Genomic DNA, 25772 nt, shown 5'->3' with positions numbered 1-25772 from the left:
TATTATAAAATGTATATTTTACTATTTTAATTTAAGAATAATTGACTTTTTTATTTTATTAACTTTTATAATTTAAAAAATTTTAATCTTTCTTAACTTTATTACTTTACTAATTTTCTTATTTTATAGAATCAAAATTTTTTAAGTTGTTCATAAATTGAAATTTTAAGTTATGGCTTCTGGACAATGATGCTTCTATTTTAACCACACTTAAAAATGGTTGTAGCACACTACTGTTCAACATTTTCATATAAACAAATTAACATCTTGTAAATAAATAAGAGAAGAAATGTTAGAGCACAATGCAATTTCACAATTATCAACCAAGTCGGTGAACATTAACAGAATTAGAATACAATGGAAATGGAATTGATGAACCAAAAACAATAATAGAAATTCATTCTCCCCTCTTCAAGTCAGGAATGACTCCACTCATTAACTGTCTAGATTGTTCCTACCTTTCTTTCTCCTTTTCTTTTTCTTAAATCCCTATCAGATCCTAACAACTTTGTCTATTATTACCATGCTCTCTCATTCATTTACCCATTACATAGTTCCTAGCCCAATATGGCATCTTTCGCTCTCTTTTGTTAACAATTGGGCCAGTGTCACTACTCTCTTCTTCTTCCCTTGTTGGATTCAGCTGCTGAGATGGGCTTGGAGTAGTGACTGTATCAACTATCCCCTCCCCAACAATGACCTTGTCCTCAAGGTCAATATCAGAAAACATCCTCTGTAACTCCTCTTTATTCACCCAAGTGGTTTCATCCCTCGATGTTCCCTCCCAATCTACTAATACTTGTTCAACTGGTTGTCCCTCTTTGATCACCGTGCGGCGTGCAATGATCACAGATGGGAGAGGCTGAAAAGCGGCGGTACACCCGCCAGAACGGGTACCTCTGCTGGCGGCTCTCCACGGAACTTCTTCAACATAGAAACATGGAAGACGGGGTGAATGGTGCTGCCGGTAGGGAGCTCTAATCGGTATGCCAGCTTTCCCACACGCCGCTGCACTCGATACGGCCCAAAGAATCGTCTCCCCAACTTTGGATGCTCCTTGTGGAAGAGGGATATCTGCCGATAGGGCTTCAATTTCAACAAGACCCACTCTCCTTCTCGAAATTCTTGATCGCGGCGATGCTTATCTGCCTGTTTCTTCATGCGGCTTCGAGCCTGGTGCAAATAGAAGCCCAATTCATCATTGAGGATTTCACGGATCCTCAAGAAGGAGTCGACTTCCACCACAGGAGAAGTGCCAGGAACGTAACTAGGGGGCAGGTTCATAGAAAAGCCGTGGAGTGCCTCATGTGGGGTCATTTGGATGGCAGAGTGGAACGAGCCATTGTAGCAAAATTCAGCCCAAGGAAAAAAGGACGTCCATAATTGTGGCCGAGAATGGGTAAATGCTCGAAGGTACTGCTCCAGGGAACGATTTGTCACTTCTGTTTGACCGTCGCTCTGTGGGTGGTAGGCAGTGCTATAGTGCAAGCGTGTTCCGCTGTGCTCAAACAGGTTGCGCCAGAATTTGCTGAGGAAAATAGGATCCCTGTCCGAGACAATCACCGAAGGAAAACCATGGAGTTTAACAACAGCTGCAATGAAAATTTTGGCCACTGAAGAAGCGGTGAACCCTGCCCGTAGTGGCTCAAAATGAGCTGTTTTACTAAAGCGGTCCACCACCACCATTATCGCAAAGTACCCGGCTGATTTTGGCAATTGCACTATGAAATCCATGGAGAGCTCCATCCAGGGGCCTTTAGGAACTGGCAAGGGGTTGAGGAGGCCAGCTTGCTTTGCAAGCACATATTTTGTGGTTTGACAAACTTCACATTCCTGAATCATTTTGTGAATGTCTCTACGGAGTCTAGGCCAAAAGAAGACACTACCAAGGGCCTTAAAAGTCTTGAGTTCCCCTTGATGTCCCGCCATAGGTGTAGAATGGAACTCCTTGAGTAACTGGTTGCGCAGACCCTCAAAATTTGGCACCCAAATTCTGCCCCGGTAAGTCAGCAACCCTTCTTGGAATAGGAATTCAGAGTTGAGGGACCCGTGGTTATATTGTGCTATCATTGATTGGGTTTCTTGGTCTTCTGCAGTGGCGCGCAAGAGCAAGGGCCGTAATGTGGATTGCACCGTTTGGAATGTATGGAATTGCACCTCTGGATTCCCATCATCCTGTCTGGATAAGGCATCAGCAGCCTTATTAGTCTTGCCAGAATGATATATGACCTCAAAATCATATCCCAAAAGCTTGGTCAGATAGAATTGCTGCTCAGGGGTCAACACCACCTGTGACATTAAGTCACGTAAGCCTTGGTGATCTGTTTTGATACAGAAACGGCGCCCCAGTAAGTAATGCCGCCACTTCGCCACCGCTTGGGTAATAGCGTACAATTCCCTGACATAAGCTGATGCCACCGTTAATTTGCTACTAAGTTTCTTGCTAAAATAAGCAAGGGGATGCCCTTGTTGGGACAACACTGCACCAATCCCTTGGGCTGACGCATCAGTTTCAATAATAAATGGCTGATTGAAATCGGGTAAGGCTAATACCGGAGTACGAGTAAGGGCTGACTTTAACTCCTCAAATGCAATCTCCACTGCCTGCACCCAATGAAAATTATTGTGTTTGAAAAGTTCAGCGAGTGGAGCAGCCAGTTGTGCATATCTTGCGACAAACCTCCGATAGTACCCAGTGAGGCCGAGAAAGCCCCGCAGTTGTTTCAAGTTCACTGGCTTGGGCCATTCAACAATTGCCTTAATTTTGGAGTTGTCAACCTGCACTCCTTCCTTGCCCACCACATGGCCTAGGTATTCAACTTCTTGTTGGCAAAATGTACATTTAGAGAGCTTGGCCACAAATTGATGTTGTTGTAGGACTGCAAGTGCTGTTCTTAAATGTGCAATGTGTTCTTCCTTGGATTTGCTATAAATAAGTATATCATCAAAAAACACCGCAATAAATTTCCGGAGGTACGGCCGAAACACCTTATTCATGGTTGCCTGAAATGTCGAAGGGGCATTGGTAAGACCGAAAGGCATCACCACAAATTCGTAATGGCCAAGGTGCGTATGGAAGGCGGTCTTTGGAATGTCCTCATCCCGAACTCGAATCTGGTGGTAACCCGAACGCAAGTCAATTTTGGAGAAATAAGCAGCACCAAATAGTTCATCAAGAATTTCATCAATAGTGGGGATGAGAAACTTATCTTTAATAGTAATGGCATTAAGGGCTCGGTAGTCAACACAAAACCGCCAACTGCCATCTTTCTTGCGTACAAGCAGCACAGGACTAGAGAAGGCGCTGTGACTTTCACGGATTACCCCAGACTGCAACATTTCCTCTACCAGCCTCTCAATCTCTTCTTTCTGATAATGTGGGTAGCGATACGGTCGCACATTGACAGGGTCAGCGCCCGGTTGTAAGTGAATCTGATGCTCAATTTCTCTTGGAGGTGGCAAAGTTTCTGGTTCTTTGAAAACTTCTTGATATTCAGATAACAACAATTGGACAGCTTCATCCTGTCCAGTTTGTGGCCTTGTAATTGAGGGATCAATGACTCGCAAGTGCAAGAAGGAAGCAATGACGTCAGTCGATACCATTTTATTCAAAGCCCGATTGCCCACTGCCCCAGGTTGGAATAGCCTTTCACCCTGCAGCTTAACCGTGAGATCACCCACCTTAAATTCCATGGTCAAGTGCATATAGTTCATTGTCACGTCACCCAATTGCATCAACCATTGTGCGCCCAGCACCACATCCGCTCCTTTAATATCCAAGATAAAGGTTTCCAAATGAAATCCGTACCCTTGCATGCGCAATGGGACATCATTGCACTTTGAAGCACACCCGATGCACTCACCATTGCCCACATAGACATTCAGCTGATGCACCGGAGTCAATGGTAACGTCAATCTCTTGGCAGTGGACTCCTTCATGAAGTTGTGTGTGCTGCCGCCATCAACGAGCACCATAACCGGCAACCCTTCACACGTTCCTGCCACTCGGATAGTCTCCGGGTGGTAAGCTCCAACCATAGCATTGAAACTAATTTCCACCACCTCATCATCAGAGAGTTCAGGGGACGAATGGAGTGGGTCATGGTCCGAGAGTGGAAAGTCACTTGGTCTGTCTCTTGTTAGCTCTTCTAGCTCCTCGCCACCCACGAGCAGCAAGTAAGAAGACTTGCATTTATGGCCCGTAGAGTATTTCTCATCGCAATAGTAACACAACCCTTTATCCCTTCTTTGTTTGATCTCGGCCGCCGATAAGCGACGATGGTTGGCGGTCGCTGTGGCTGTGTTGCTAGCCTTACCCGGAGATGTCACGTGGGTGGGAGGGTTTCTTGTAGTGCCAAATTGAGAGGGTGAGACTCCTGCCGCTGCTCGGCCACCGTGCGGTCTCAAATTCAGTACACCCGCTTGATTCTTCTGCTCATGTAGCTTTGCAAGAGCCACGGCCTCAACATATGACCGCGGTTTAGCCAGCATCAACTCACATTTCAGCATCTCTGTCAGCCCAGCTACAAACAAGGATGTCAGCCACTCTTCACTTAGCCCCGTTACCTGGTTGGAGAGTTCCTCGAATTGATGTTGGTAAGCCGAAACGGTAGTCACCTGCTTGAGTTCTTTCAAAGCCGCCTTGGGATCGTGGAAAATGCTGTGGCCGAAACGAACACAAAGTGCTTCCAAAAAACTCTCCCAAGTATGGTTGATAGAGTTGTTGATGCACCATCGATACCAAGTGTATGCTGGTCCCGTCATGTGGAAGGAGAGCATACGAACTCTCCATGTCTCCGGTACCGAATAGAGCTCAAAATATTCTCGTGCACGGAACGTCCACTCCTCTATCTTTTCACCATCAAACATAGGTAGCTCTGTTTTCATTCCCTTCGGCCAGTTCGGAAGTCGCGATTCCGCTGTATACTTCGATAAATCGCTGGGAACACCACGATCGGTAACAACCTGCTTCAGCTTCAAGGAATCCCGAAGCATTTTCTCAATGTTCTTCACTGACGTCTCGACGGAACCGATACGCTCCTGGGTACCATTGAGCTGAGCCATGGTCTCAATCTGGCCCCGTTGCAGTGCTGCAATCTCCGAGCGGTTCTGCTCGCATACATCCTCCAAACGGAAGAGGGGAGTTCCTGGTTCCATGATAGAACCCTCTCAACGAAAGCACCAGATGTTAGAGCACAATGCAATTTCACAATTATCAATGAAGTCAGTGAATCATCAACAGAATTGAAATAAAATGGAAATGGAATTGATGAACCAAAAACTATAACAGAAATTCACTCTCCCTCTTCGAGTCAGGGACGACTCCCACACTAACTGACTAGATTGTTCCTTCCTTTCTCTCTCCTTTTCTTTTCCTTAAATCCCTATCAGATCCTAACAACTTTGTCTATTATTACCATGCTCTCTCATTCATTTACCCATTACATAGTCCCTAACCCAATATGGCATCTTTCGCTCTCTTTTGTTAACAATTGGGCCAGTGTCGCTACTCTCTTCTTCTTCCCTTGTTGGATTTAGCTGCTGAGATGGGCTTGGAGTAGTGACTGTATCAAAAATTTAGTTGGATTAATTTTAAAACTAAATCAATTTTTTATCATTTTTTAAATATAAAAATATAAAAATATTTGTAAATATGTTTTACACAAGATATTTGGTAGCTAAATATATCTTAATTCTAATTTTTTAAAAATTATTTTCATCATTTTGCTCAATATTAACAAAGATTTTTAAAGATTAATTTATTAGCAAAATATATTTTTTTGAAATTGATCTTTTAAAATTTCTTTTTGGTTTAACAAAAGAAAAGCACACTAAATATAAATAGAAAAGTTAGACTCCACACCAAAGAAATAAGAAGTTAGAATCCAAAAAAAGAGAAAATTTGAAATAGATCACAATTTTAAAGTGTCTTAGTTTTATAATTTCATAATATCTTAGTAAAAAAGAGTAATATTTGAAAACTTCATAATATTACTATAATTATTTAAAAATTAGAATTTTTTATTTAAATAAATAAAATAAATATAAAATTTATAAATATAAGAGTGTTCAGAATATTATTTTTTTGTCAAGGTTCAAACAGTTCTAATTACTAGTTTACTAGTTTAACCAGTTTAACCGTGGTTCAATTCAAAAATTATTTTATAATAAAATAATAAATAAATTATGAATGGATAAAATACTAAATTGATCCCTTATATTTGGGTATAATCCTGTTTTGGTACTTAAGATTTAAAGTGTTCTATTTGAATAAAAAAAATTCATTTAGCTTTAATATAATCCTACCGTGAAGTCAATGTTAAATAATTAACGAAAATCAGTTTTCAGAACATATATAATCAAACTCTTTAGTTGCCGAGGGAAGTTTCCTGCAGTAGAGATGACGATGGCATTGTCCTCATCGCCACCAGCAAACTTTTCGCAAAAAGCGTGTTCTCGAAGATGTTCTTCATGTGCTTGAACTAAGGCCATCAGTGGTTCGTGGTGATGCATCCGCAGTTGATCCTGTGCCTCTCGAGTTTCTACTTCTTTTTTAGGGAAGGGCATTAGGTTTGGTAATTATTTAATATTGACTTTACAGAAAGACTACATTGAAGCTAAATAATTTTTTTGGATTCCAATAAGATACTTTAAATCTTAGAGACCAAAACAAGATTAGACCGAAACGTAAGGGACCAATTTAGTACTTTATCATTTTAAATAAACACCCTAAATAATACAAACTTTAAAACATCTTCCAAATTTAAAGCACTATATAAAATATCATCAACCAAAATCTTATAATCTTATCAAAATATAAACTCAAAAGTCAAATAATAAAAAAAAATTAAATATGAAATGCCAACATAAAAGTTTATCATCAATTATCAGAATCTACAAAAACTTGCTGCAAATTTAACGCTTTGCAATCATCTTCACCTTCATTTCCACCCTCTTGAATAGAAGAATCAAAAGATGTAGCATAAAGGCCATTATTACCATTGCCATGTCGATATAAATCAGCATTAATATTACCTAATAAAATACACATATTATCATTATATTAAAAACTAATAACATTCTAATAAATTATCATAAAATAAACTATAATACTCACCTAATAAATCTTTTACATTATTAGAAAAACCAAACTCTTTCTCTACAACCACTTCCATCACCCAAAAATCAATAAAATTAATACTTTCATAATTAAATGGATTATATTGTACCTTTTGTTTTTTTTTCTAAAAAATTAACATACAATATATATAAAAGATTAATAATTTATAAATTTGTTATCATAAAATTTGCACATGAAATAATATGATATGAAATGAAATATATATTATCTAGATTTAAGATACAAATTATAAGTAACATACACAATATCATTTAATTTATCATGCTCTAATATATTTTTTTTTGTATGAATGTGATAAAAAAACTCTAATTCCTTTCATACCCAGAGAAAATAGATGCTTGGCTAAGAATGTGAACAGCTATTCTTTATAAATGTGGAGCAGAATTACCAAATGACTTCCATCATTCATCTATGAATTAAAAATCTATAACATACTATTAGTTATCAATTAAGAAAATGAAAACACAAAACATATTATTAAACGAATATTCTTATCAGGCTTAAGTTTTTTTGCCGCTTGAATAGATTATGGTCTGTCGAAACTTTTCTTTCGATCTCTATATAAGTGTATTTTTTTGAATGCCTCAACTGAATCCAAATTATTACATTTGCAATACAAGGTAACAAGATCAAGTAAATTTCGTATGATATCAGGTGCTTTTTTATAATTTTTATAAAAAAAAAAGCATAATTTAAAAAATAAGTTGTTGCAGAAGGTCTTTCTTCAAATGTTTATCTCACATCTTGAATTAAATATCTCTTTGATTCCATACTTAACATTCTTTTATATACATATTCTAAAGATGATTTATCATCAGCATCAACAATTCTCGATAATTTAATCAGAGGGCTCACAAATTTACACATAGTAAAACAATTATTTCAAAATTCGCTATCCAAGATAATGACACTTACAGCTCTACAGTTAGCACTTTTTTTTAATTTGTGATTGGTAAAGTATAAATCTACAATCAATGCTTGTAAATCAGTTTTATGTTAAAGATGCTCTTTAATGTGATGAACAAAATAGCAAAACGAATTACACCAGGACGAAATTCTCTTTTTAAGTAGGCCTTTTTCTAAGCCAATATAAGAAGACCACATAATAATATACAAATACTGTAATATTTGAAGTACGTGATGCAAGATTAGAAATATACACTATACTGCATATATCTTTTAAAATAAGATTAAGGTAATGAGCAGCATATAGTAACTAATAAATATTCTCATATTTTTTATTGATAAGTCTACCAACGGCAACATAATTAATCGCGTTATAGTCACAACATGCACAATATCATTAGGGTTAATTCATTCAATCACTTAGAAAATAAATTACACAACATTAAAGCATTATTTAATATTTACCAAATTTGAAGTGTCTATAGATTTCATAAAGTACAAACTTTTAGAATAATACATCAAGAAGTTAATCAATATTCTTTGCTTTTGATCTATTCAGCCATTAGCCACGAGAGTGCATTCACTTTCTCTTTAAGCACTCTTATTACTATCAACTAACATCTAATATTTTCTTTTAGGATTAGCCAACAAGTAGACAGATAAGTTATCATAAGAAAGATCCATATAACCAGATTCAATACTAGCAAAATCATTCAGTATATTTTGAAAAATGGTGACATAACTACATTGAAAAAAATTCTACAATCCAAAAGCTACTTAACAAACCGCTTATCAATATCATGTATCACCTCTTTATTCTAAAAAACACTTTTAATACTTGATTGAGCTCGTGGAGTTATTTTTGGTGCAAACATAAAAGAAATGACTTTGGTTTTTTTTTTTTTTATCATCTCCAAATACTTTTTTATTAGATGGTAGCTGACTTGAAATATATTGTTGTTCTTCTTGCGCTATTACTTCATCAATTACATTCTCTGTCTCATCATCATCTTCTTCACTAAAACTCACTTTTCTTTTGCTTTTGTTACTCTGAATTTCTTTCAATAAATTTTTTTTTATGTTTTTTCACATCATATAAAATTTTAAAAACATTTTTAACGCTTCCAGTTATCTTTGTAAAGTATTTCTTCATTTTGTAAATCCTACCTCCTTCAAAAATTTATAGACAAAATAAGTATTGGTATTGTGATTTTTTATTCATTAAAAGCAACATATTTTCAAATTGGATATGTTTTTCTTGTATATTGGAAGAAGTTTATGATTGACTGTATGTCGTTGGAATAAAAAAGATCAAGATTAATAGCATAGTTGAAAATGGGAAGATTAGCAGCCAAATTATTATATTAAATAAGTGAATAATTATTTTATTTAATATATTAAATCACCTTAACAATATCATTAAATAAATAAAAAAATTAAAATTATCCATTAATTTTTTTCCTCTTAAAAAAGTTTAGATCCCTTTAAAAAAGGTCTAATTTTGTCCCTGACATTGCAAACGAAATATGTTTATAACTATTTTATATGTACCGCCAACTTGATAGATAATAAATAGAAAAACTATAATTCTTTTAGTATGTCTAAATTCGTAATTTTTATATTTATTTTATGGAAAAGTATAAGGAGCCAATGGTCTAAGCGTACAATGTGTACAATGGAAGTTCAGGAAGTATTAGAGATATGACCATTAGTGTTACATTGTCCTGTTAGATTATGTTTTTGGGATGAGTGGGTTCATGACATAGTATTAGAGTTCTAGATTCGAAAGGTCAAGGGTTCGATTCTAGTATTCGTGATGTTCATTTTATTCATGGACCAAAGGTTTAGCCCATTGTACACATTGTACACTTAGGCCATTGGCTCCCTAGCACTATCCTTATTTTATTTATTTAAAATAAAAATCACAATGATTGAAACGGTTAATACTGATAGAGTGGGCGAAAAGGTCTCATTCGCTGATAAAATCTTATTTAATCAATCTTATGCAGTCAAAATTTCACTGAAAAAAAAAATTAGGTGCAGAAAGCAAAGAGAGCAAAAGGAAATCGCTCAAAGTAAAGGCTCTCCAAGCTTTCCTCATAACTATTCATTTTTGGATTTTTTGATCTTATTTTAGATTCATATGGCTGATGTATACAATTTGGAGGATTCAATGCTTTTATTCCTACCGTGCCTAAAAGGCTTATAATCACGCAAATATAGATCATATGAACCGAAATCCACGCACCTACTTCTATTGTTGTTGTAAGAACCAATCTCAAAAGGATCTATATAGTAAGGTCAATAAAGAAGTACAAGTTAAACATTGAAAGCTAAATAAATTATCAATTGAGAAACAAAGGGAAATGCACAAAGGACATTGAAGAGAAAAGATTTAAGGGGGAAAAAATTGTTCTAATGGAAGGTAAAATGCTTATATTGGTGTTGTTATGTGTGTTCCCTACCTTAAATGCTAATATAGCTGAATTCGACCAAGTATGGATGGAGCGATCTATAGAAGCCAAAAAAGCAGCTCGCAAGGCTTTCAAGCCAAACCCTGAGGCAGTAACTGATGAATTCAATCAACATGTCAACAAGTATGTCTAACTATTTTGTCTCATTTTTTGTATGAATCATATATACATGTAACGATAAATTATCTACGGCACTATATATAAATCAGAATTTCTCATAAATCATATGTTTGAGTTCAAGTTCAAGCTTGCATTAGTTTGTTACAATAATGCAACAAATTCTTTATTCGGTATAATACTTTCTTTTCTCTCCTCCCTTTTTCATTTTTATTTTTCTAAAATGGTTGCCACACTAAAAACATGTGCAAACATTTGGTGAGCTTATTTATTTCTCTTGTGATAGCATTCATGTCTTTGTTTTCGTCAAACATCATTTCTGTTATTAAAAAGTGGATTTGGATCATCTCCAATAGTTGTTTCATTGTGTTGACAATCAGAATTCTAACACTAAGGAGACTAGGATTAAAAATATAGTTAATAATATTTTTTTCTATGCTGGCCTCCCTAAGTTCCGTCACTGAAAACATGAACACTATCATCTATCATTTATTATTAAATGAGTGTAAATCATACCTGAACCCCATTGACTTAGTGAGCCATGGATATTGGATAGTGGATACATTGGATGAAAAATAAGTTACCTAGTATAATTTTTTGAAAGAATTATTCTGTCGTAATTAATATTATTGAATTGTGTCAAAAAAAAATTGTGATAGTATGTTATGTTAAACCTTTGTGTGTTTAGTGAGAATGTTTTGCACATGATAATAAATTGTTATGGAGCAGGGACCTTGAAGGTTCCAATAAAACGAGAAGGGGTTTATCCGGCAAATACAAAGGTCCATGTATGGCTACAAATCCCATTGACCGTTGCTGGAGATGTGACCCCAATTGGGAGAAAAACCGCCAACGGTTAGCAGACTGTGCTATTGGTTTCGGCCACGGCACGACGGGCGGCAAAGGTGGCAAAATCTACGTTGTCAATGATCCCTCAGATCATGATCTCCTCAACCCAAAACCTGGGACTCTGCGATTCGCAGTGATTCAGAAGGAGCCATTGTGGATCATTTTTAAACATGACATGACCATCAAGCTTAGTAGTGAGCTTATAGTCACTAGTCACAAGACCATAGATGCACGTGGTGCCAATGTTCACATTGCCAATGGTGCCCAAATGACTCTACAGTTTGTGAAGAACATAATCGTTCATGGATTGCATATTCACGGCATCAGGAAACATGCCGGCGGCATGATAAGAGACTCGGTCGACCACTTTGGAATCCGCACTGAGAGCGATGGGGATGGGCTTTCATTGTTTGGAGCTACTAACATTTGGATTGATCATGTTTCTCTGTCAAATTGTGATGATGGACTTATTGATGCCGTTGCTGGATCAACAGCTATTACCATATCCAACTGCCACATGACTCGCCATAATGATGTAAATTACATCATCACTTTCTGTTACATCCTTTTTCTGCAGAAATATTTTGTTATATGCTTACATGTATTGTGTCATGCAGGTTATATTACTTGGTGCAAGTGATGCCTACTCAGGAGATCAAATCATGCAAGTAACATTGGCATTCAACCATTTTGGGCAAGGATTGGTGCAGAGGATGCCAAGGTGCAGATGGGGTTTCTTCCATATTGTCAACAATGACTACACTCACTGGCTTATGTATGCCGTCGGTGGTAGCCAACATCCCACCATCGTCAGCCAGGGCAACCGATTTATCGCACCTCCAAACCCAGCTGCAAAAGAGGTATATAAAGTGAAGAATTATTTGTTTCCATGTGAATATTCAAATTGCAAATAAGAAAAATATAACATTGCTGTGCTTGGTGATTTAGGTTACCAAGAGGGATTATGCTCCTCAAAGTGTGTGGAAAAATTGGAATTGGAGATCAGAGGGTGACTTAATGCTGAATGGAGCCTTCTTTGTTGAGTCTGGGACGAAGGTTACAAACTTTCCCAAATCAGCAGGTATTACTGCAAAGCCTGGGAGTTTCACATCAAGTCTCACTCGCTTTGCAGGTCCTCTCAAATGTGTAGTACACAAGCCATGCTGAGCAAAGTACCAGATCAGAGTTTTTGTGCTTATTTAGTGTTTTCTATTTTTCATTTATTTTCTCTTCCATTTTCCCTTTGATCATAATATAGGATTAGAGGAGAACAAGTTAAAGTGAGAGTTGTACATGTAAGTTAGAGCAAGCCTGTTATCTCTAGGCATGGAAACACTTAGCAATCGATATATCAGCGGTCATATTGTAAAGAGTTCGATTTAATAATAGCAAGTATTCCTAATATATTCATCTATCTTCATCCAAGAAATATTTTCACTTTTTTTTTTTTTTCAATACATAAATATCAAATACGTTACAATGTATAAGAAAGAAATGAAAGCCTAATATACAAAGGTACCGGAGTGACCTATCAGATTCAGATATATGTATACTTGGTACCAGCATTCTGATAAAAGTTTACAACATCATTCACAAAAAACTGACGCTGGGAAAACGTTCTTTTTCCAGCCAACCAACATATCAACTTTTCTTCTTACCCAGTTACATGGACTTAGTCCAATAATAAGGTATAAATTCAATGTGCTGTGCATGAATCATACTTGGTAAGCCAAAACTTCTGATTCAGTCCTCCAAACTGAGTCCACCAATCCGATGCCGTCGCCTGTCAAAAACAGCTTTGAAAGACTCACGTTCAGCACGGATTTGTTCTTGAAATATGCTGCCCTTCTTCGGCTCCCTGCTATTATGAGTTAGGCTCTCCTCTTCATGCAATGGATTTGATTCAGCAAATAGAATTCTTAACAAATTCTTAAACTTGGGTTTCTGATTATCTTTAGTATGGACAAACATCCCTTACTGTTTTATTTTATTCCCTCTAACTCTTTTCTTTTGATTCAGCAAAATAGAATATCAAAAACTAAATTGAAGCACAGAAGTTGCCTAACAACAAGAAGGCATCAATAAACAACACAATCCTACAAAAAAAAAACAAAAACAAAAGCACAGCACTACAGATAAGCATAAAATAGCAAATCCTAGACAAACAACCACAGACAGAAGCATATCACAGAGGGAGTCCCGATATTGAGGTCTCTTTTCTTTTAAACAACCTTACTATCCATCCCTCCTAAATTTTTAATCGATCACCTAAAGTTAGGACTTTGAAACCATCCTTACATCAACATTCCACTCCATGGAAACTGTGTTCATATTTCATACAATTCTTTTGTTTTTCCCCTACCAGCGGGATCCCACTCCATCAACAGCCATCCACGTCACCCCACCCTACCTCCACCTTGCCTCTCATCTGCCACCTCACCAGCACCTCTTCTCTCACCCACATAAAATATTTTTAATTAACAAAAAAAAAAACGGATTTGCAGAAGTAGAAGGGGACTGAGTTAGAGAGGGAGAAGGCGACTGAGAAGGAGACGGATTTGCGAGTAGTGATGACCAGCAACATTGGAGGCAACTACAGAGGGTGGAGATGCAACGATAATGGCGTTTATGCTCCGCATCTTCATTCACAAAAAGCTTCCAAGAGAGAAATAGTTAGTGGGGGGAAAAATAATATTTTTGTCCATACACAAAGGGTGTGTCATTAGTTAAATTGGGTGTGTGCTTAGCTTCACCCATAGTGTTATCATTTTTAAGATTTTGTTAAGGGAAAATATGAAAATGGGTAACTGAAGTGTAAAACACGAAAAATAAAAGCAAAAACCAAACAAAGCCTTAACTTCGTTGTAAAGAAAAGTAGGAAAATGCAAGTAGAAAACCGTGAAACCGAATATCTTTGCACAGATATCAGGAAACACTGAATAGAAAGGAAAACCAAAGAACAGTAGTGAAATGAAAACGAAGACACAAAGCAAGAAACTAACCAGGTTGTATCCAGCACCAGGTCCAATCACTAAAGACAAACCATTTAACTTCCTTGCAGCTCCTATTGAGAACCCTGACTTGCCAGCCTGAAATGATAATTCAAGGCAGAAGGGTGGGGGTGCTGAGATTAAGGAAACACGTACAATGGAAAAGCCACAAAAGCTGTACCACTGTTATTGTTGTGGCCATGTTTCGAACTTATATATAAATAATTGCAATATGTGTGATTCCCCTTTCTCAGAGACCTCAAGGGTAAAAATGAATCATGATAACAAAGCAGAAACCAAGGATGGAAATAAAACATGTATGTATAAATATAGAAAACAGAAAACTACAGAGATATTTTCTTTCTGTGTACTTGATGTCATGGTTTAATCCCTGCACCATCCCCCTTCCACTACCTCCTATTCAACCCAAAAAGAAACCGGAAAAGAAAATATGCATTTTTTGCTACAAAAGTATGAAACTAGAACAGTCTTCAAATGTAACTTCAAAGGGCCTGTTTGGTTTAAGAAAACATTTTCTGTTTTCATTTTCAGTGCTTTTTGTTTCTAAAATTTTGTGAAGAAAAAACAGTGAAACACTAAGATCCTATTTTTTGTTTCACTTCCTATTTTCACCTTTTCCTTTTCCTTTTCCTAAAATTAGAAAACATAAACACAATCCGAACAGGCCCAAGCTTTCAAATGTATCAAACATGATCATACGTATCATACCTGATCACCCCAATGTACAGATTTTCGTTCCTTGCCATATTGATGAATTAACCCAGATAGAGCATTAATATTGCCCCTCATACCTTCAGTTTGATCAGTGTCATCTTCACCAAAATCTTCTGACCATTTGCTTTTGCCCAATTCCCTGACTTCTGTTGGATGCTCCCCTTCAGCATCCCCTCCCTTCACATCCTCCTTAATTGAACCTATATTTTAAAGGGCTAACAACAATGAAAAGACATGCTAGACAAACAAGAAAAAGCATCCCAGAAAACTTTACTCAACATTATGAAGATATTATGAAGTATAGCACAGAGAGTCATCAATATTTAAGAGGTGATACACCAGAAATCCTATTTACTATGCAATAAACCTCCATTATATATAATACAGTTTAAGATCCAAATCCAGGGAACAAAAAGTGATAATAAGAGAACTAAAGCCATTGTTTTAGGATGAAACATAGAGCCATGTAACCCAACCTAGTGAGATAAATCTGGTTTGCTTGTCATCATAGAAGATAACAACAGCCATATTTGCTTACTTCAATTAAAATAAATAAGAAAAGAAAGCAACCAAACAAAAAATTATGAATCTAATTTCCTTGAACTATGATTATGATGACTCTTAGTCAACAGTCTTCAGAAATTCTATATTACTCCCTTAAGTATATTGACTTTGCAATCAGACCAAGTCAAGCCAATGAAAATGGATTAACAGATACCAACTGGACTCAAATATTAGCCTGAATACTAATTTTTCAAGTTCCAAGTTAAACACTGGCATTCTTCTTTAGGTATTTATTTATAATTTAAAATAACTCTATGCTAGCATACACTTTTACAACATTATAGAAGGAACCCAGCTACACTACGGTTGGGTAAGACTGATCCAATGCACCTAAAAAATGACACTAATAGCATAGGTGAAATACAGCCATAAAATGGTAATGGGCTAAAGGACACTACTTGTGTCATCCCTGACAGGAGGGTCAACAACTTTCTCGGCTTCTCTTCCTTGTGCTGCAGGCAAAGCATCTCCAATATCATCTTCCATATCCATGTCTACCTGGAATATATGACATACGAACCAGTCACTCCAGAGTGTTATGTGAAAAAAGTTGGGATAGGCTTGCAAGATAAAATATATCAAGAAGTTACAAATACCTCCTGAATTTTACTTTCCTTTAGATCATCTCCATGAAATAATGACTGGGAAGCCAGTAAGAGACACAGTGAAGAAAAAAGTAAGAAGCAATGAATAAAAAAAAAAAAGGTTAACACCAGTATTGTTATGGCCTATAATCCCCAAAACTTCAACCCAAATAATACTAAATACACCAAACCTTGACATCAAGCTGCAAATACAACGAAGGAGCCTCTTCCCACTGCCTAGACATCTTTTCTATGTCTTCCTGTGTAAATCCATGGACATTCCTTGCTGCACAACCCTGAGTATAGGGAGAAAAATGTAAAACACAGAACAAAGAAATTTGCGCAGATGGCCTAGTCAATGATTGATCAGCAACAAAACAGGCAAAACAAGAGAATCCATTATCCAAATGGCTAATCCCAAATTCTGAAAGGGCAAAAGGAAAGATGAAAATTCTTCTCTACCATTGAGCCACCAAACAAATATTACAATCATTAGTCCATTGAAACCCAGAAGCAAAACAAAATGATATTCAGTGTTGGGAAGAACAACTAAACTCACCACAGGATCCTTGTAAGTTGCCTCTAAAATGTACACTTCATAGCCCGACCTCTGAAAAGATGAGGAAATAATATGAAAAAAGGAAACATATTGAAGCAACAGATATTGGGCACCTGCTATTTAATTTGTAGATTTATTTAGGCAAAAAAAAAGTATTAATGACCATAACAGTTGATCAGTCACTGGCATTCAAGCATGCAATTCAAATGACCAAATCTTTTAATTCAGAAAAATGATAGCTTGAACTTCAGTTGCAAGCACCTCACTTCATAATGAGCAAGTGATACACAAGAAGTAGCACCATCCCTCCCATTTAAATAGAACTTTTTGCAGAAATCCATTGCATTCAGTGCACTAGACTAAACATTTTTTGACATGTTAATATTTAATATAATGTAAACTACTATGGTTATGGAAGATTAACTATAATGAATAAAAACATCTCAATAATTTATTGTCCTATGCACCTAAGTTTATGCAAGAATTCCTTGGTTAACATTTAGATATCAATCTTCCATGGCATCCTTATGCATAAAATGGGTATACAAAGTCTGGAATTAAACCAGATAAACAACATGAGAGTGTTCAGAACATATAGAGCACTTTCAACTATTCAGCTTGGTTGTTCACAATTAATAATACTATTTGTATAAACTAGTTCTCCCTCAACTTTATCTACTGTTCCACATAAAAATCATAACGAGAATTAAGAAATCTTATAAACACAAGGCACATGAAACATGTCTTCGCCTAAACCACTTCACCTATTTCTGAGGGGAAATTGAAAGATTGGAAAGAGTATTACATAAATATTTTGGGTTGTCTTGAGCACACATTGCAGATGTTGCGAGAAAGAAAGAATTAAGTATATACCTTTGCAGTTGCCCAAAATTGAGCAAAATCAGCTACCCGCAGATTGCGGTCATCCACTAAGACGAGGCACAAATACCACCAAGAAAAGGGTCAATTGTCGAACAAAACTGCATCTGTAGTTAGTGAACAAATAGGCCGTGCATGGGCACTGCATCTCTATTTAATCTAAAACGAAACTAGATCATTAAACTTATCACATTCCACAGCAAGCCAGAACAGACTACCTGACCACTTTGTCTTCTATGCTAAAAACTTTTGTAATTCACCTAAAAACTTCCGTTTTATTCCTTTCAGTTTCCTTAAGAAGTCATTATTATTTAGGTGAAGTTCAACTAAACTCATTCTCTGGAAGATATTAAGTCTAAGTCAGCACTTAGTGCAATGCAGTCAAGACAAAATATACAAAGACATTGTCACAGAAATGAGTGCGGAACTCACAACACAATGCAGAATTTTCAAACAAGACTATAATTATGACATATAATTATATTAAAACCATTAAATGTGGAATCATTTGTTTAAAGAGTAGCTTCAATACATAATTTGTCTTTTATGCATACCAATGACAAATGTGAAAGATCCCTCCTCAACAGTTTTCTTGAATGCTTTCAACATGCTTGACCGATAAGCCTGCAATTACGGAAAATAGAAGGAAAATGTCAATCTGGTAAATAAGTCCGTGTCAAGTCAACTGGTATTCACAGAGGACTTGAACAGAAGTCATCTATGACAAACAAGTGTAGAATGTTGTAGACCACAAATATACTGAGATTTTCTATCACAACTAAGAAACATATGTAAAGATTACAACAACCACTAAGCCCTGTCAGTAGTTGGGATTGATTATATGGATAACATGACACCACTAAATCATTTTTATTGATGAGAAGTATCTAAAATAAAGGAATGAAAGAAAAAGAAAAAATCCTCCTGCAACAAGGCTTCCATGGCCTAATTCTCAATTTGCAACCATATTGCATTCAAGGTTAGCTCAATTTGTGGTGTAAAAAGTTAAGTTTCACTGTCCAGTGGATACCGATTCTGTCAAAGAGTGTCAAACATAGCGTCTCTGTTCCGCACAGGACAAGCTCCACATCCCCCCCAACCAACACACAAAAAACCCAACCCAAGCTAACCCAACCCAAAGAAGAAGAAGCAATCATTTCACCAGCACTTCAACAAAAGTCATGTTCTAAGAATGAATGTGAAATCTCCATGAAATGAAACAGCTACCTCTTCCATTTCAGGTTCATAACAATACTCCATGACCTTCTTTGTTGCCAGTTTCTTGCTTCTGCCGGAACTCGAAGACTTTGAAGTATCACTATCCTCAACCTGTTTAAAAAAAAAGTGTTGATACAGTCTCCATCAGACCTAATCAAAACAAACATAGGAAGGACAGTGTGTGTGTGTGTGTGCGTGTAAGCACAAACCTTTTCAACCTCAGTCATGAAATAATCATCCATTGAATGAATCCGTGGAGCATCACCACCATTTTCAACCTCAAGATCACGCAACATCTTTGCTAAATAGCTCTTACCACTACCTGAAAGGGCACCAACACACAGCAAAGATATCAACAGAAGGACCTATCGAAATCACATGTAAAATGGCCATGAAATTCAGTGCCGAGGGCCAAAAAGAAGCACAAAATTCTGTTCATAGGCAAAGAAGATGCAAAAGGAGAAGCTTTCATGAAGATCAGCAACAGAACTACTCTGGAAACGACTAACACTTTTACCTTCCACTAAATCAAAAACTTATAAGATCCATCACTAAGACTCGGCTTTCATAAAAATAGCAATTCAATAAATAAAGAGATTTGTCATAAACTTTTCCAATCCAAAATAAGCAAATACTAAACAATCAATGATACACCATGAAAACACACCTGGAAGACCTCGAAGGATGATCACAAAATGATCAGGACGGGAAGCTCGATGTGGATGCATAAACAAGTGTGACGCATCAGTGACTTTAGGTTTATCAGCAGGCAAATGCTTTAGTGAAAAAGGTTGAGCATCCCCCAATAACCGGTTAGATGGTTCCTGCTCATAATGCAAGTCAAAACTAAACACCTGGCGCATACTACAACCCCCCAAAATTCTGGGGAAAATTCTGGAACTTGTTTATTCAATCATGAAAGCATGAAGCATACCTCAGGAGGAAAACTAGTGGAAAATTCTGGAACTTGTTTATTCTGAAAATAAGGCTGGGGCAACGCATGAGCTTCAGGAACCTGTGAATACGATGAGGGAGAGGGAGCCACAGAAGCAGGGGAACTTCCATGAACAGGAAAAAGAAACCCCGGTTTCTTGGGTGGGGAAAAGTAAGAAGCATTCAACTGCAAAGACTGATTAATAGGCGGATCAGCTGGAGGAAGAGGAGGCGGCGGAGAAGAAGGAAGAGGAGGCTGGCCCCTGAAGAATCTTGATGCTTCCACATGAGCCACATTATCAGAATGGGCATAAGGGTAAGGGTACTGCACAACTCTCCCATTCAATTGACCCTGATTCCCTTCGAGATTTCGAAAATCATGAGGTGGTGGCGGAGGAGTGTGAGCCTGGTAATGGTAGCTACCGCTAGAAGAATCGTGCGCATAAGAACCGTTACTGAATTGACCGTTTTGCGGAAAATTTAGGAACCCGTTTTGATGAACATGTGTAGTGTAGTTACTGTGGTTGCGAAGCTCTTCGTGTGGTTGTTGGTAGTGCTGCTGCTGCGAAGCTAGGGCAACACCGTGATCGCGAATCAGCTTGAGCCTTCGCTCGTCTTCCAAGAAATTGGAGTGAGGATCATCGATTCTCTGTCTCTTGAAGGTTCTGTCGGAGTCGGGGGGCCAATAAGAGGGCGCGTGGGGAGGTGGTGGCTGGAAGGGTGGCGTGTGAGGTGGTGGAGGTTGGGTGTAATAGGACGAAGTGGGTGGAGGAGGGGGGCAGAAGGGGAAGTGTGGGATGAAGCAAGAAGGGCAAACATTGGGTTGGATTGGTCTGTGGTTCAGGTTAGGGTTCGGGTTAGGATACCATTGACGGTCCATGGTTGTTAGCAGAAGATGGAAGGTAAGAGGCCTAATAACAATTAACGCAATGGAAACTGGAAAGACTGATTCTTTTCGGAGACGAAGGGGGCAACATCACTCACCGCCACCTGCGATGCGTCCCGTCCAATAATTTAAAATTTTAAAAATTAAAAATATATTTAAATTTTTACTTTTTCAATATTTAAACACATTAATTCTACAGAAAAATTTTTAAAATAAGATAAATTTAACTCAAAAATTGACGTATCTAAATTTTTAAAGATGTCAAAAATTTAAATATATTTTTAAATTTTAAAAAATTTAAATATTCACTAAAAAAAATTAGAAATTAATTTGTCGTTTTCTATTATTATTATTATTATTATTATTATTATTAAAGTTTAGCTATAGCTATCATGTAAGATATAGTTATAAAATTTTTATTTTAATAATTAATGATAATTAAAATTTTAAATTTTATACTTTTTATACAAAAAATCATTAATAACTTTAAATGTGTCTTATATTAGACATTTATTATTTAACAGGACAATTATTAAATACAAGTTAGTATTTTCTCATGGTGTTGCCTATAATTAAAATATTGAAAAATACTAATTTAACTAGAAAAAATTATCTTAGCAACAAACAGCTTCATTTTTTGTGGAAAAAAAATAGAAATTAGAAAGGAAAATGATAATAGAAGAAAACGTTTTCATTTTTTGAAGTTTGTTCCAACTCCAGGGTTTAAACCACCAAGAAAGAAAAACACTAAGTAATTGGATGCTGTGGCTAGTGGCTACTGAAGTTTGACTGATCACATATGGAGTTTAGGCACTAGTTATTTCTTTATTTTGGTTATTTTCATTTGGGAGTAGCACATAACCATTCTGTAATGGTTAACTTTTATTTTTGGTAGTTATAAACCTTTAAATTTGGAGCTCTTATTGTATTTCTTTTTGGTGCTGTATTTTGGTGTTTATCAGCTGCTACTCCATTGACAATGTTTGACAATATCTTAGTTATAATCAAAATATGGTTTTATCAATTTACTTGTTCTGTTCTATTTATTCAGTTTTGTTATTATCTTTGTAAACTATTTACACAGATCACACCAATAATCCAAAGATTGCCCATTCATTCATAAACAATACACAACTGTTACATTTTAACAATCACAACCACTATAACAACTAACAGTAAAAAAATCAACAATCCTAACATTTGTATTACATATTTATGGCTCCTTAATTCAGCCTCCAAATTGCCAATCCTCACTGCAACACTCATGCTAATTTCTTCATTCTTATATACTGCAGCTTCTTCAAAATTGTCATTATCATCTTCTACAACGTCTGCCCATCGGAAAAATCGTAAATTTAGGGATTCAGGAGTTGAACATTAAAAAACAGAAACAACATGTCTTAGACTCAAACTCACATTGTAATTCGGACATCCGAAGAAGGGTTTGTCTGGGTGGGCATCCGTTCCAGACCATCGAAGCACAGGGCTTTTCCCACACCCACAGCGATCTGGAACTCGTGAGGCTCTGTTGCGACTAGGCGTCCTTATGGTCGATCGAATAGAACTTCCGTCTCCCTCATTTGCACGTCCAACCATGGTTAAACCCAACACAGCAACGACGAATGAATCGAATAGGGAAGAAGAAGAAGAAGAAGAAGAAGAAGATGAAGAAGAAGAAGAACTCATACGCTACTCCGTCAGCAGTTAGGGTTAAAAAGGGGCTCAGGGACCATATTGGGTTACAAACTTTCCATGGGCCACGTCAGGTAACCGTTAGTTGCATGACAAAAAAATGCCACATCATTGCCGCCGGGAAGGATATTCGACGGAAAAGGGACTTAAATAGTGTAATTGGGAAGTCAGAGACTAAATCGGTGCATTTTATGAATCTCATGTACTACTTTAGGTTTAACTCTAAAAAACTATCAAATGAATCCAAACATCTCGGCTGTTCCCTATTTATAGCCGCTTCAACATATCTCGAGTACCAAGTCCGCTAACTCTTTATATGCATATCTCGAGTATTCATTTCTCCTTTTATTTAATATCCCGGATGTATCCACTCGTATGTGTCTTATTCCGGAGACTACGTATATGCCTTTAATGTGTTTATGAACACAGTACCCGGAATATGTCATGTTATGCATATTGATAAAATACTTGATTGTTTATACATTTTAGTAAATATTATATTTAATTAATTTAAATAAAAAAATTCAGATCACATGTAAATATTCTTTACTTTTAAAATGTTTGAATATAAATAGGAAAAAAATATTAAAAACAGCAACGATATCATTTGAGAAGGAAAAAAAAAAGATTCTTTACCAAGTAACAAGTGGCAGGAGTAGACTAATAACACTATAGCGAATAGAAGAAATCGACTACTAATGAACACGGCACGGAATAATTCTTAAATAAAAAAGCACAATGTGAGAATAGATAAACCTCTAAATGAATTGCAGTCGAGATCATGAACCAAAAATTACAATGATTTGATCATTTGATTATCAATTCACACTTCACACACGTGTTCATATCCTATCAAAATTGATAAACATAACAAAATCGACAACTAAGTTTCAAAAAAGATCATACGTATTTCCACCTTTTACTTCCATCTTTAGTTTGTTCACCACATCAGCCATCAAAAAACAACATTTGGATTCAGCAGTCAAAGAACTAACCACTTCCTCAATTAATCTTAGCTGCGCATGAAACTCCGGATGCAACACCAACGAAGAAAAGTTCTCATCAAGCACAAAACCAAGAAACTTCACAACATCGTCGAGTTTAGGAACCCAATCGCAAACCGTCAAACCCAAAGCTGCTGCAGCTTCAGGGCAGGGACCGGCTTGAGGAAACCTCTCGTACTTCTTTAGCCACGTCGATAAATAGCGAATCAAGTTAATCAACTCTTTGCCATTCAACTTACTGAAGGAAGATGATAACAGCACATCATTGATGTTTGACGATGCAAGTAGATAATGCAAACAAATCTCAGATGCAGAGAAACCATCATAAGCTACCATAAGCAAAATGGAAGCCTCCTTTGCCACAAGCAGATTCTTTTTGTTCCAACTGCTATCATGAATTCCATCAATGGCCAACTGTGCTTGGTTCTCCCATTCCTTCTTCACAGTTATCATACTCTCATAAGCATCTTTGGATGGAGAAAGAAAATACCTCAGAATGCTGAGTATTTCAGATGACCCGAGATCAAACGCGTGCTTAATGCACGAACATATCAAGTCGGACCTCTTCTTTTCAACTAACCTAGTAACCAAGCCCGAATGACAAGAATGCTTAATAACACCATGCTCAATCAAAGCCTCAACTATATCCCAAATATCAAATGAAATGCACACATCCAAAACAACACCAACAACATCCTTACCCATAAAAAATCCAACCTTGTCAATCAAAAACTTAGTATAATTGGGCATAGATGGATTAATAGCAACCGAAACACCTATTTTCTCAGCGATGCTATTCAGATAGGAATTCAAATCACCAATAAACTCATCCTTCTCCAAACTATTACCACTCTTGAGCTTTGCCTTTAGCTGTATAAAGAACTTCTTCCCAATGTCAATGAGTTCGGCATCAGCTTGTGAAATTTTCCATCCACTAAGAGGTTTTACAGGACACAAGGCGGCTGCGTCTTCTTGTTCAGGCTTCAAGTTAGGTATAATAGTATCAGGGTTCAGAACAATAGGATAATCCAATGGAGAATCAAGTGGCTTCGAATTGATTGAAGCATTTTTAATGACTTCAAGCAAACTCATGACTGAAAACTGCAAGGGGAAAAAATCTGCAAATCAAGAAGAGGGAACAAACAAAAAAACAAGAACGGTAATAAGACAAGTAGTCATGTCGAGAAAGAGAGAACATATCAGAATAAGAAGAAGTTTAATAAAATAATATAGATAATCATACACTACATATCAAATTCGTTTAACTTAATTGCTTAACAGAGAAAACCCTTGCATTCTAGTTGAGGCATGAAATTTTTAATTAGGAATACTCAAAGTAGAAAACAAATAACATAGAAAAAAAACTTCAGTACATTGAGGCAACAAAACAAACAAAACATGTTCTATACACTAGGTTGAGTGAGTTTTACTTAGACCTATCATAGTTATCAGAACCAAAATCACAATCGAACTGATTGGACTATGGATTACCGGGTTATTGATTCAACTGGTAAGTCACTAATTACTAATTAATTAGGACCAAAATTAGTTATGCATATATTTTCACAATAAAATTCCTAGAAGTCTCGACAGATTCAATTCAATTCAATGGTCCATTTTTCATTTCAGCAGAAATAAAGCAAGCAGACAAAAAAAAGGCTATCATATCACAATACCCAAAACACACTAAATTCACATCATCAAATTTGTATTTTTATTCTTACTTTTTCTTATTCTCCTCTCATTTTTCGATTTTCATGTACCATTCTGCCATAGAACTATAACCTTTCACCCAGAGGGAAAACCCTCTCTTCTGGCCCAAAAAAAAAACAGAGCGGCACAACAGTTTTTAAAAAGACACACAACAAAAAGAAATATTTTTTCACGTTTGTTCTTCAGTCATGGTTCCTTCATTCTTATACCCAAAATATATTATTCCCTACAAAGCTTTCTGATTCTTCTACATATTTACCAGCATTAATCAACTAATTGTAAAAAGTTAAATACGAAAGAAACAAAAAAAATGCTCACCAGATTGCACACGCAGCGGTAGATTCAGAGGAGAAACAGCCGCAGACGACGAACCAGAATATGAAGAGGCAGAGCAGAGGCAGATGGTGACCCAGAGGCAAGAAGCACGTGCAGAGGCTGATGGAAAGAGGAAGAACCGGATGCTCGCACCTGTGATGTCGACGGTGATAACCAAAGGGCGGTGACGGCGAACGGAATAAGGAAGCACGA

The 25772-nt window shown here is 36.6% G+C and overlaps 3 protein-coding genes across 5 annotated transcripts; 1 reads left to right on the top strand and 2 right to left on the bottom strand.

Annotated features, from left to right (window-relative positions):
* Positions 1-10465: 10465 nt before the first annotated feature.
* Positions 10466-13054, top strand: LOC107470594 (pectate lyase-like). The gene is made up of 4 exons (XM_052252156.1): positions 10466-10644; positions 11368-12073; positions 12105-12347; positions 12436-13054. Exons 1-4 carry the CDS (start codon positions 10466-10468, stop codon positions 12652-12654), a joined length of 1347 nt encoding a protein of 448 aa, XP_052108116.1. The 3' UTR covers positions 12655-13054.
* Positions 13055-13711: 657 nt separating this feature from the next.
* On the bottom strand, positions 13712-20959 carry LOC107467730 (pollen-specific leucine-rich repeat extensin-like protein 1). Of its 2 annotated transcripts, none has more exons than XM_052258415.1 (12): positions 19951-20959; positions 19684-19840; positions 19226-19338; positions 19026-19127; positions 18353-18422; positions 17793-17848; positions 16920-16970; positions 16552-16656; positions 16373-16417; positions 16175-16274; positions 15207-15412; positions 13712-14576 (listed from the first exon to the last, which is right to left on the bottom strand). In XM_052258415.1, the coding sequence occupies exons 1-12, from the start codon at positions 20827-20829 to the stop codon at positions 14214-14216; spliced, it is 2247 nt and encodes a 748-aa protein (XP_052114375.1). In that variant the 5' UTR covers positions 20830-20959; the 3' UTR covers positions 13712-14213. The 2 variants fall into 2 exon arrangements, with proteins under 2 accessions (XP_052114375.1, XP_015942404.2); XM_016086918.3 differs by having other exon boundaries at positions 14398-14576; positions 15290-15412.
* A 2294-nt stretch (positions 20960-23253) lies between these two features.
* LOC107467764 (uncharacterized) lies at positions 23254-25766 on the bottom strand. Of its 2 annotated transcripts, none has more exons than XM_016086944.3 (2): positions 25563-25766; positions 23254-24649 (listed from the first exon to the last, which is right to left on the bottom strand). In XM_016086944.3, exon 2 carries the CDS (start codon positions 24621-24623, stop codon positions 23418-23420), a length of 1206 nt encoding a protein of 401 aa, XP_015942430.1. In that variant the 5' UTR covers positions 24624-24649; positions 25563-25766; the 3' UTR covers positions 23254-23417. The 2 variants fall into 2 exon arrangements, with proteins under 2 accessions (XP_015942430.1, XP_015942437.1); XM_016086951.3 differs by having other exon boundaries at positions 23254-24632.
* Between the last annotated feature and the right edge of the window lie 6 nt (positions 25767-25772).

Source organism: Arachis duranensis, chromosome 1 (assembly GCF_000817695.3).
Source record: "Arachis duranensis cultivar V14167 chromosome 1, aradu.V14167.gnm2.J7QH, whole genome shotgun sequence".
NCBI lineage: Eukaryota > Viridiplantae > Streptophyta > Magnoliopsida > Fabales > Fabaceae > Arachis > Arachis duranensis.
The sequence above is the reverse complement of the archived record's forward strand: the minus strand, read 5'-3'. Positions and strand labels throughout refer to the sequence as shown.